Consider the following 13,182-nt stretch of genomic DNA (forward strand, 5'->3'; position numbering starts at 1 on the left):
TGACTGAAGAAATCTCAAATAATTTGACCAAAGTCACATAACTAGTTAGAGTGAGTTGGAGCAAGAAGTTAGATCTGTTGAATTTCAGGCTAAAGTGCTTTTGGCTACACCAGAACCTTTTTTGATTTCTAGTTTAACTTTACTTAGCTTATCCTTGAACTTACTTCCACTACCATAATAAAAAAACTCCTTTTAGATTCTTTAGACTCTATAATTAATTCTGAATGTAGTTGTGAATATATAAATGTGGGCTTCTGCAGATCACATATGATCAGTGTCAGTTGTTAAAAGAGCTTCTTTGGGCTTAATTAAATGAGACAGAAAAATGATAATATTGGTAATAGTCAATGCATTAAAAACACATAGAGTAAATTACAAATCCCAAATTCCTTTCTAATAAATCTATACACTTTCATAGGGAATAAATGGAAACCTTCTTAAATACCCTATGAAAATACAGCAGGAATACAACTGGAAACCATCCTCTTATTTGCACTTTTGTCTTCCGAACAGAAACATATAAGCCTTAACTTTGAAAATGATATCTTGATGTCATACCTTTAATTATCTTCTGTTGATTTACACTGATTGCTTGGAGTTAGAGTAAATTTTTATGAAATAGTATTTGCTCCTTTTTAATAGTTTTGGCTACTGGGATAAGTTGATGATAAGATGTCTTATTCAGTGCTCATGAACTATTTATTTTAAAAATACAACCAAATATGCGCCATGGCTGCTGTGGCTCAGTTGGTTGGAGTGTCTTCCACTGCACTGAAAGGTCACAGGTTCAATTCCTGCTCAGGGCACATATCTGGGTTGCAGGTTCAGTCCCAGTCAGGGTGTGTATGGAAGGCAGCCAATCAATGTCTCTATCTCTGTGTGTCTCACTCTCTCCCTGCCTCTCTCTCTAAAATCAATAAATGTATCCTCAGGCAAAGATTTAAAAACTAATGAAATAAAAATGTATATATACATAAAAATACAGCTAAATATGCAGAGATACTAAAATGATAAATATTCACTTAAAGCACAGGTGGCAAACACAAGGCCAACAGATCGAATCCGGCCCTCCACCTTGTTTTATCCGGCCCAGCACCTTGCTTCTACCCGGCTGCAGAGCCGAACTCCTTGCCCCTAGTTAAGGAGTGGTCACATTCATACAGACCTAAAATTACATTCTGCCCTTTGAAGGCAACCAGGAGGCTGATGTGGCCCCCAGTGAAAATGAGTTTGACACCCCTGACTTAAAGCTTATTACAAACATAGGTTCTTTTCTTAGAATTGGAGATTCTTGAACATTTTTCTTAATTATCAGATTTTTTTCAAAAGATCAAAGACAACCTACTTTCAAATAGTGTTATTTTGCATCAGACTGCTTTATGAAACACTACTATTTAGGTTGAAGCCAGCTACTTTAACAGCCAGAAGATTCCCTTCCAGTTAACTTGATGAGTGGTGTGGTTTAGTTACTTAGAGCACAGATTCTAGCTCAGGGTTCTCAAATCAGATGGAATTTTGGAATCACCCAGACAGCCTTAAAATATGTTGACAACAGGGCCCTACCAAGGATATTGTGGTGGCCTGGTGTGGAGTTGGACTGAGGGCAGCCGAGGCTGGGAGCACTGCCACTGCCACTGCTTACTAGTTGTATGACACTGGTCAAGTCGTTCAGCATGCCTGGGCTTCAGTTCCCCCTTGGTGAGACCACATTGGGAATAGTAATTAGCTCACATAGGAAGTGAGAGGGCAGTCCCCAACAGTATCCTCAGGTTCAGAAAGCTGTTATACTCAGTTATTATTATAGTGAAAAGGTACAGATTAAAGTCAGCCCAGAAAAGAGATGCATGGGACAGAGTCCAGGGAAGTTCCCAAGACAGAGCTCACACTTGTCCTCTCACAGAGGAGTCACGGTAAGCGTTACTTTCCCAGCACTGATGTGTGACATTGTGCAAGGTGTGTTACCATCCAGGGAAGCTCACATGGACGTGGTTGACCACCTGCATGGCCAACCACCACCTCCAGCCCCTCCAGAAGGCAAGCTGATACTTTGTGACTCAAAGACCCCCATAAGTCCCGTTGTTAGACTTTCTGGAGGAGCCTAAAGCCTCCAGGTAAACAAAGACATTTTTATCAGACACAACATTCTAGAGTTTAGGGATTACCTTTCAGGAGCATGGGACAGGGCCTAATTTCTCTTTAAGCAAGGATGAGTGTATTCATATACATCACAATTGTTTGGGGTTTTTTTGAGGATTAAATGAGCTTGCATTTGCATAGTACTTCATAAAGAATCTAGTTACAGGATAGCTGTTACTACTCAGATGGGCTTGGGTGTTCACCTGAATTGTTCACTGCTGTTTTTGTCTACCCTTAAAAGAGTGCCCACTTAGTGAGTTCTCTCTAAACATGTGCTAAATGAGTAAACAAATGAGTGCACCCCCATCTGTTCCAGAAACCCACAGAGCAGACCGAGCTTCTTTTCTCAGTGTGTCTCTCCTCAGTCCACAGTCCTCCGGAATGTCGTTGCTGACTCCCTGTCCTGGGAACATGAGACACCATGTGCTCACTCAGGACCTTGCCCTGCTGGAGTGGAAGCACCTCTCCTGGGCCACACAGCAACATCACATGAGAAACATCTACAAAATAATAATTCCTAGGCTTCAACTCCAGGGATTCTGCTCATATGGAGCCCTGAAGTGCACGGCACAGTGCTAGGAGATGTTTATAAACGTTACACCCTCTCTGTATTTCAGCGTATCTCCTAATTCCCTCAAACTCAGGGAATACACTTTTCACCCCTTAAAGTATCTCTGTTCCATCCAGAGGTGTCAGCAGTGATGTAGGACTAAGATGTTGGTCTGTATGTCCTTCCCAGGAGCAAAGTGTCCCCCCATTGGAGGAAACAAATCATCTATATAAATATCACCCTATATTCTCTTGCTCATCAGTTGGCTCACTACATCCTTGATTCACAAACAAAATTCGAGGCAACACTTACAGCAAGGTGTAGTTATCAACACTCAAGACTTTTTGTAAAAGGAGTTAGGAAACTCCCTGACTTTTTAAAGAATGAGCTGTGATGAATGCAGAATAATAACATGGGACCTCAAATTCCTGATCAATTAAATTAAAGATGTGGGCCTGATGATATGGAGGTAAAAAAGCATAGCCCTTGTTTTACATCTCCTTAAATAGCAGAGGTCTTTGAAATACTTGGTATCATAGCAAGAAAAAAACAATGTGTCAAAGCATGTGGTGTATTCACTCTTTAATGACAGTAACAAATGCATTGTGTTTTCATTTAGCATTTTATGGTTTAGAAGAAACTCTTAAACATGCACAAGTGAACTAACTGGACCCCAGTGTCCAGCTCTACATTTTACCAACCACATGATTTGAAACAAGTCATTTAAATTGAACTTCACTTTAAAAATTTAAAAAGAGAGTTTCATCTATTTCACAAGGTTGTGGTGAAAGTTACTCTTTCATCATGTTCTAAAGTCAGAGGGCTGAGATGAACCGTTTCTGCCTCTCAGGTGTTTAAGACTTTGGTGGGTGAGACAGACCCACAAATAAGTACCTAAATTACAAAGTAACCATTCCTACCCTAAACTGGTTCAAAGTAAAAACAGCTGTCTGCCTGATTGGTAGGTGGTGCGGGAAGACGTGTGGGGCAGGGAATACGTTCATGGCTGAGAGCAGGGGGATTGGCAGCAGGTCTTATGTGACATCTTTTATTCATAAGGGCCAGCAGGTCACACAGGAGATACAAGCTGAGTAGAAATTTGACACTAAACTAGGAACAAAATTTTTATATTCTTTTTGGAAAAAAAAAAAAAGCAGTCAGCTTTAAACAGTTGTTTCTGAAATACTTCTTTTCTTCTTTGGAAGATTTATTCATACAAAATAGTGTTGGATCTGTATTCTTTTTCTCTGTGTATCACCCCATAAACACCAGGTGAAGAGCGGGTCAGTCTGTATTGTTGCTGCTGCTTTGGCGATCCTGGACACACAGCCCATTGCTTCGGCTGCAACGTGAGAAAGGACTGTAAGCTCCAAAGTGAGGCGGTGGAAAAGAAGAGAAAGCTAGTTACCATAACATGCTGTTTAATTCTAATTCTAATTTTGTGGAATGCTGACAAAGTTGTTTTTTTCCCCCCCATTTAAATTCTAGGCACATTCAAAATAATAATCAACCTCCACAGCCCCCAGTTCCACCAATAGGTTACATGTCCGGAGCCTTGATTTCTGATTTGGAAACAGATGTTCCAGATGATGATGCTGATGATGAGGAAGAGGCTTTAGAAACCCCCAGACCCCTAAAAGTGCTAGAGCAGACACCTGGATCCAGTATGGACCACCTAGACAGCTCTGTGACAGGTAACGGGACTGTTTCAGTAGAGATGTAACTGACCTATTTGTAACATTAACATGTGTCAAAAATCAAATATTTTCTTCTGGAAGATTCATTCCACTCCATCTATTTCTGTAACATTTTAAATAGGTTAATATTAAACCCAAAATTCAAAAAGGATTTGGAAATACTTTTGCTTTGCTGCAAAAATGATAAGAAAATTCATGAATTTTAAAGAGCTTTAAAGACATGAAAGAAAACTCAATTATATCCAGGGCTTTTATGAAAAGTTCACTCTACTAGGGGAACCAAGTCTATTATATAAAAACCTTGACTTTCAGAAATGATATTTTTGTGTAACAGGAACAACATACAGCATGGACGCAGTCTTAATGTGCTTCTTGCTTGATGTTTCACTTCATTGATGAAAATAAGCAAGCCCTCGGAATAAGTATTTCTAAGGTTGCATAAGTATTATTTGTAGAGCGAAGAAAATTTATAGAGAGATAAGTGACACATTTATGCCATTCACTCCTCTGACTTCCTCTTGCCTCACTCACCTAGTGAATCTAGCAGGACGGTCTCAGTACTGAATCCTGCTTCCAAGGACTTAAATTTATCAAATTGTATCGAAAAAATTTAAATTCTGATATATACACAGTTACTATGGAAAACAGTAACAATTTAGCCTCTCTGTTTAAGTAGGTATCCACTCTTTGACACACATACACACACGAACATGCCTCTTGCATGGCTATGAAGACATAGTGACTACAAATGTTAAGTTGGCCTTGGCACGTGTAACGCTGGAGGTCAAGCTCGGGTGTCTCAACTGCTGTTCCTGATAAACCAAAAAATCCACCAGGAGGACTGGGTGGAATAGGCATTGTCGTTGTCACCCACGTTATAGGGAGCTCTGACAGCGGGGCAGAGGGCCGGCCAGCACCACTGCACCTCCCTCGGTAGGAGACTTGTTTTAAGGGGTCCCAGACAGGAGTCTCCTGCCCTACATGTGACTACCTCAGCATAAAGAAAAGGTCAAAAAGCGGTCACAGCAGAGGAAGCCACTCCCAAAAGGAGATAGGGAGAAAGTTACAACCCATTTCCAAAACAATACACTTTCCTTTTGACTGGACAGCCACTTCAATCAATTCAATCAGGGGTGGTGGATGGAACCATGTGTTGAGCTACCCCACCCATGTCTGCATCTTCTCAGAAAACCACTCATTTCTGTCCTTACCGTGATGATGTCCTTTGTAGGAGGCATTGTTTAACAGTCCTGTCTCTTCCAGCTTTGTACCAACGGCTCCCCAATTTGCACAGACTTTGCATTATGTGTTAGAGTTCAAAAAACACTGATGGAAAGTGCTTTATGACAGTGATGGAGAAGCATGGGTGCCTGTATTTTCCCTCTGCATCCCTTCCTGAACTATAAAATGTGTGATGCATGAGCCAAATTTTCAGTTTTTCTTCTCACCTGGAGGGCTGTCTGCTTGCCAGGCTAATTAAGATTTAAGAACTGCAGATACACTGCTGTGATTTGAAATCCAGATCTAACTAAAGGTGGGAGAGAAAAAGTGTACATCTTCGAACGCAGAGAGCAAACGTATTAGTACACTATTATGTTAAGCCCCTTTGCCTGAATTTCTAGCACAATCTCCTTCAGGGTAAAATTCTGCATATTTTTGCATATCTCACTAATGATACTGAACTCTTTTCCATTAGGAATGTAGTAGAAAATTGCAATAGTAGTACAAAATAGTCAGCTGTAGCCTATGTAATTCTTCTGTTAAATGTTATAATTTCAAAGATGAAAAATATATCTATGAATCAGGTGAATGACAGTTTTAGATGCTCACCAGTTAGTAACATGTTAGGCTGTCTAATGTGACTGCAGTTAAAACAATTTGCATTTCTTGTAGCTAGTAGTTTATTCCAAATGAAGCTTTTATTGCTAAGAAAAGTCTGTTTTACTGCTTAATTCACTGCTTAATTACTGTCATATATAAAAAAACTTCTGGGTGTTTAGGTATGTATTCCTTTATGAATTTGTTCTATGAATAATAATCTCTAGTAAAAGAAGTTGCAATCTACACAAAACTAGCCAAATTAAAAAATTTTTTCCTTCCTTCCTTCCTTCCTTCCTTCCTTCCTTCCTTCCTTCCTTCCTTTCTTTCTTTCTTTCTTTCTTTCTTTCTTCTTTCTTCCTTCCTTCCTTCCTTCCTTCCTTTATTTCTTTTTCTCCTTCCTTCCTTCCTTCCTTCCTCCCTTCCTTCCTTCCCTCCTCTCTCTCTCCCCCACTTCCTGGCTCTGCAATGATTTTTTTATGAAAAGTGTGATCAAATTTTAATTTGCTTTGTAGAACACTAGTGTAACATAAGTTAAAAATAAAAGTAAATATATTTTCTCTGAGAAAGTCTATATTTGCTCTGAGAAAATATATTTTCTCAAAAATAAAAGTAAATATATTTTCTCAAATATGGTGTGTGTAGAAAGTGTACAAGTGTGTATAGATGCATGTGTGTGAAGACAGGGTTTGTGATTATGTGTAAATTGAGCATGTGTGAGTGCGTGTAGGTGTGTTTGAGTGTAAACAGGGTTGTGAGTATGTTAGAGTGTGTGTGCATGCGTGTATGTGCACATGGTGATGGCTCTAAGGTAAAGGTATGTCAGGGCCAAATGTCATAGAAATCAACAGTCAAAATTCTAATGAACATTATTCTAAGGTGTTCGTGTTTTCCTCAGACACTTAAGGCCAGTGTAATGGTGCTAAATGAGGTGGGTCATAAAACAGACACCACCTCGACCAGTATTTTTGTGTTTTTAAGATGGTGAGAACCCACAGAGAGGACTCTGCACCTGCCATAAATTACTTTGAGTTCTAAATTTGTGTGGTGTGAATACATAAGTTAGTCATTACTTTCACCTAAATTCTCTGTTAGAGATTTTCATTTTTGTGAAACTAATGACCATTTTTATTAAATAGAACTAGCACTGATGGTCCATTCCCTGAAACTCTAAAGCCAACCAGAATGGTATTCCAACTATAATATAAAGATGGCCTACTAATCCTGTACATAAAATTATTCAGTATCTTGCTCGGATACATAACATTCCAACAGCTGCTATGTTAAGAAATATCAGCAGTTAACAAGGTATAGAGCCCATATTTTAAAGAAATGAGTACATTAATTCCAAATATTTTCATAACAACTAAAAAAATTCTGAGGGACTTCTTAAATTTTGAGGAAGTGGTTCATGAATGGCAAAGGCAAAGAAAAAGAGGGAAATACCAATGGCTCCATATCTCATGAACTCTGTCTTAGTCGGCTCCGGCTGCTATAACAACAATACCATAGACCGGGTGGTATAAACAGCTAACACTTATTTCTCACAGTTCTGGAGGCTGGGAAGTGCGAGGTCAAAGATGGCAGATTAGGCTCCTAGTGAGGTCTCTTCCTGATTTGCAGGCAGCTATCTCCTCTCTCCTCTCCTTATTCCCCACATTGCAGCTAGAGAGAGGGAAGCTCTCTGGCCCTTTTTTATAAGGTCTCTAATCCCATCATAATGACCCCCATGCTCATGACTTTATCTAAATCTAATTGCCTCCACAGGCCCCTCCTCCAAGTGCCATAACATTAAGGGTTAGGGCTTGAATATATGAATTTTAAGGGGATTCCAACATTCAGTCTGTAAAACTAAGTAATGGAAAATGTATTTGCAGAACTATTATCTTATTTATTAATTCCCACAACAAACATGTATTAAATGCCTATGTCTTTCAACCACTTGACTAAGAATTTAGATTCAATAATAATAATAACAATAATAGTAATTTTAACTTGCACATATATAACCCTTCTTAGTATGTGCAAGGCACTCTTCTAAGCAGTGACCTGTTTGTGTGTGTGTGTGCGCGCGCCTTAGTGAGCTAAGAATGTTTCTTACATTTTTTAAAGGTCATATGAAAACAAGAAACAATCAAAAACAAAGATCCTCATATGACAGAGAAAGCAAAGCCTAAAACATGTAGTAGCTGGCGCTTTATCTAAAAAGTATGCTGATTCCTGTTCTAAAGTTTTAATATGTATTAACTCAATTGATCATCATAGTGCTACTTTTATTCTTTATTTTTTTATTTTTCAGAATTGATAAACTCTTTTTATGTATTTTTTAATTAAATCGATTGGGGTTACAATGGTTAATTATAGAAGTTTCAAGTACAGTTCTCTAATACATCATCTGTATGTTGTATTGTGTCTTCACCGCCCAAAGTCTAGTCTTTTTCCACCACTATTCATCCCCGCTTTACCCTCTTCAACCTGCTCCCGCCCCCTTCCCTCTTTATTATTTTTATAGTCAAGGAATTGAATCAAAGGGCTTTAAAGCCCTTATCAATGTCACACCCTTGATAAGTGGTAGAAGTTTCAAAATCAACCAGTCTTACTCTAAAGATGAGTTATCATTAGCCCTTGCTCTGGAAATGGCCAACTTTTTCTAATCCCTGGATGTGGCATATTTAAGAGGAAAATGATTTTCCAGCCTATTATGTAACATATGACTCTCTCTCCCCCGTCACTCCTCCCCCCTCTCCATATATGAATAAATACAACATATAATTTTAGCTCTGAAAACATTAGTTGTTGCCCCTATACACTTAACCAATATCAAAAATAATAATTTTTTAGAAATACCATTCATTTATTTTTCTCATATTGAGTTCTATATTCAATTATAGTGACTTGTTCTAACAAAACTCAACTCTATCAGCACTTTTTAAAGGAAATCTCATTTTTATAAATTTTATTTTATTTTTTATTATTTTTAATAAAATAGATTTTAATAATTTTAATAAAATATTTTAATAATTTTATTTATTTATTTTATTTTAATTATAAGTATAAAATTTATACTTATAATTTAAATCTATTTGCTTGTTTTGAAAAAAGGTACAAAAATGTGTTGATCCCAGCACATCACACTCTGTTTTTGGAGAGAAAGGGAACACACAGGGTTGTTTTGGTCCCGTGATATTTCTTCCTAAATGCCAAACCCACATTTGGTTAACAGGACAGGGAAGCCCTCAATACTTCTTTCTATAACTTTTACAGTGGGAGTCAAATAGAAGTATTTCCTGCATTTAATGACTCCACCACAGGAAAACAGAAACAGAAGGCAACGGGGGGGGGGGGGGGGGGGGGGGGGGGGGGGGCGGGGGAAGGCAGGAGGAAAATCCCATAAGCGTGGAGCGAAGATTCAAACTGCCTCAGTGATCACCAACAGTGAGGCTGAGTGCTGGGACTTGAAAGAACAAAACAAAATAAAAAGTTTCCCGGACTGCCGGACCTCACATAAATACCACAGCTGAAAAGAAAGTGGGACTCTATTTTTTATGTATTTTGTGTCTTTGGAGGTCTTTTCTTGAACTCCCAAACCAGATCATTTTGAAATCAGTGAAACCTGGCAGCCTCACCATCCTACTGGACCACACAGGTTTTAGAAAATTGGCCTCTTACAAGTATGTCCTGATTCCTTGCTTTTGTTGCAAAATACTTAAGGAAACTATTTCAGTAGTAGGGAAATTTTATAAATATTGCTGAAAATAATTAAGTCATTTTCTTAGATTACCTCAACAGGTTTGATGTATTTATAATGCCTCTTTATAAGAAGTTAAATATGAACTTCCAAATGTAACAGAGGAAAGGGGATATCATATATTCATTTTCTATCTGAGATGAACAAGTTACCACAGGTGGGAAATGTCCCAAGGAAGATACTTTATAATTGCTTATGTTACTTTCCATATATTTTTCATATATCTTTTTTCTATGAGAAACAAGGTGGGATTGTTGCAGTTTCAATATTTTTGAGTGAAGTAGGAACTTCTAAAGATCACACATGTTTTTCTACATCGAAGGAGAGGTCAGTATTTGGATTGCTTTGTCCAAAGACACTTACAGCGGAAGATTTTATCTAACAGACAGATTGCACTTAATAGGAAGATTTTCTGGGTTAAATGTCAGCTGAAAAAGATGGGGGCTCGCCAGTTTTTATACCTCATAAAACGGTGATGCGACAATTAGCAGGGTCATGTTATAAAGCACAGGCTTTACTCTAGCTTAATGGATCTAAGGATAAGCATTTATCAGCAAGGAAGGATTTAGCATAAAACGACATGTAAATGAATTGATGGCTGATCATAAATTAATTTTAGTGCTAAAGATGTAATAGAGACACAGCAAGATGCCACTTTATCATGGTATTTTACTGCTCAGTAACATTTGAGCAACAACTTAATGTCCTATATGCAGTTCTTTAACAGCTTGAATAAATTTGAGGGGTATTTTTTGCCTTTCGGCAATTTTAAATCTGAGAAATTTGGAAAGATTGAAAATGTAAACACAAATAAATTTGGCTATGTGGCATAAATTTATTTTTTATTAAATGTTTAAATATGTGTTGATTATGTTTGTGGAGATAACATGTCAAATTCATATAGATTGCTTGTAATTTGTAACCATTCTCTATATGAGCTGTTTTACCTAGTGTCATTTTAAAGTTTAAGTTTACATTAACATTCATAAAAGAAAACTAATTAGTACAAAAAGTGCTTACCATGTAATTTATGGACCAATCTTTTCCAATAGTTTGTGTGTGTGTGTGTGTGTGTGTGTGTGTGCCAGCTTACATAAATCTTCAGATCATTCTTGATGTTTACATCTTAAGAATGAAAAAGAATGGTAGCTACAGCCAGGTGAAATTGCCCACCACGACCGAATATCTGTGGTGCCCATCTCTTCAACTCTGAAGTCATCTGCTTAGTTTCTTTGCTCTTACAGAGAGTAGGAAGGAAAGAAGAGCTGGTGTTCTTTCTATATTTACAAGCGCTGTCTTCCACTGCTACACTCTCTTCCCAGGGCCGGGGAACAAACATCAGGGAAAACTTCCTGAAGGACTGCAATTTCTGAGGGCATGGCAAGTAGTGTTAACAGTTGAGATAAATTCAGAGCAACGACACAAAGGCAGGGAAATCGTCGCTTTGTTTAAGGCTTGGCAAATTTGCATCTGGAAATCTTCACACAGCGGGACTGCCCATCACAGGGAGATGAGCAGGGTGTTTTTGACAAAGGCAAGCTAAACCTTCTGTTAAGGTGTCTCACAGGGCGTCATCTCTTTAGTGACACTGCTGTGGTGTGGGGTTCTTCCTCAGTTTTACCGGTTTAGAGACTAAGTGTGTCAAAATGCTAAACTTTCAGGGTAGAACCACACATCAAGCCAACTTCAACAGACAAAAAAATAAGTTAAAAAATGGCCCCAACTGTTTCTTAGTTACAGTTGATAAAGGAGAATTTTTAAAAAGAGGGGAGGGGCTTTGTACATAAATACAGATGAGTATGGACAGAGAAGTAAGAAGAAAAAGTAAGTTGTCACTTAATGTATCGTTGTATAGTTTAAATAAGATATTGATAAATATCAATATTCAAGTTATCAAAGCATAGTGAAGGTATATATAAATTAATGTATTAGTTTCTCCTTTTGGGTAATTCCATCCTGCTTTCTCCATTGTCCAACAATCTACCAGAGTTGGCTATATTTCTTATTTAATGTTTTCTATGAGTTCTTATAAGCACATTATTTCTGTAAGTAAAAGATAGTAATTGCTAGGAAATTATATATGGAATAGAATCATATATAGAATTTACAGTGAATAATGAAAATGGTGAAGACATTTGATTTAATATACCCGCTGTTTATTGGAATTTCTACTGTGCAGGGCTCCTGTACATGAGAAATGAAAATACGAGGTAGTTCTAATCTGCAGGGTGTCACTGTCTAGTACAGGTAATATATGTGTATGCAACAAACTGTAGTTTGTAGAGACCTGATATGCTACTGTACGGATACTGTTTGAAAAACACAGGAAGCAGAGATCGATTCTCCTTTACACAGAGTTGAAGGCGAGGTGGAATCAGGGTGATGTAAGAAATGATATTGATTTGGACTTTCAAAGTTTGGCGGTGGTTAATAGAGTTAGTAACAATCCAGAAGTGTGTAAGTCATGTTATGTAGGTGAGGCAGCAGGACTGCACAGGCTGTAGAGGCAATTGGACTAGAAAGGTAGGCTGGGCTAGAGACTGAAGGATCTCAAATAGCTGTATTTCGTGTTTGGATGTGGCATTGGTGAACTAGGTAAGCCTTTGAATAGAGGAACACACATGTGATAAATGTTTCAGAAAATTAATTCGGATAACAATGAGAAAGACAGAGGGACTAGAAGGAAATCAACTAGGAATGAAATTGAAGATGAAGAAAAGGAGGCACTTGTTTGGAGAGTGAGTTTCAAGGGGCTGACACAGAGGGATTCGCAGATGTTCAGTAGACATTTAGAAATACAGAAAACCGCGGGGCCCGGACTGAGCTTTGACAGGTTTCAAAACTATCCTCAGTTCTAGGGCTTCATGCTCTCTGGTGATCACCGACTGAATCACTTTGATTTTTTTCTTATCTACTGTAACATTATGATATTGCAAAGCCTATTGCATCATTTCTCCTTTCATTTTGGGCTGTTGGTCCTTGACTTGTGATTATTAACTCAGAAATTGTTCTCTCAGAGGAGGCTCGGTTGCTGGTGTTATCTTGGCTTCCTTTCAGTGGCCTGTGTCAAGGGAATTTGTTTTGAAAGTAAAAAGTGTATCTCTGTGCTTTTGGCAAATAGAATCAAAACTCTATCTTTTTCTGCTACACTTAACACCCTTTTAACTTCTCAGATCCTTCTAACCCCTCTGGTTTCTGTTTTCTCTGTCTTGAAAGTGCATGGACCCGTGTTA

General features: G+C 38.1%; 1 protein-coding gene across 12 annotated transcripts in view; it reads left to right on the top strand.

Moving 5' to 3' along the window:
* ROBO2 (roundabout guidance receptor 2) overlaps positions 1-13,182 on the top strand; it is a 1,283,870-nt gene that overhangs the window by 1,256,174 nt on the left and 14,514 nt on the right. For all 12 annotated transcript variants that reach the window (XM_071220606.1, XM_071220604.1, XM_071220607.1 and 9 more), the window contains one exon: positions 4,175-4,380. In XM_071220606.1, the coding sequence (XP_071076707.1) occupies positions 4,175-4,380 (206 nt within the window). The remainder of the gene's footprint in view (positions 1-4,174; positions 4,381-13,182) is intronic.

Source organism: Desmodus rotundus, chromosome 2 (assembly GCF_022682495.2).
Source record: "Desmodus rotundus isolate HL8 chromosome 2, HLdesRot8A.1, whole genome shotgun sequence".
In the NCBI taxonomy this organism is placed as follows: Eukaryota; Metazoa; Chordata; class Mammalia; order Chiroptera; family Phyllostomidae; genus Desmodus; species Desmodus rotundus.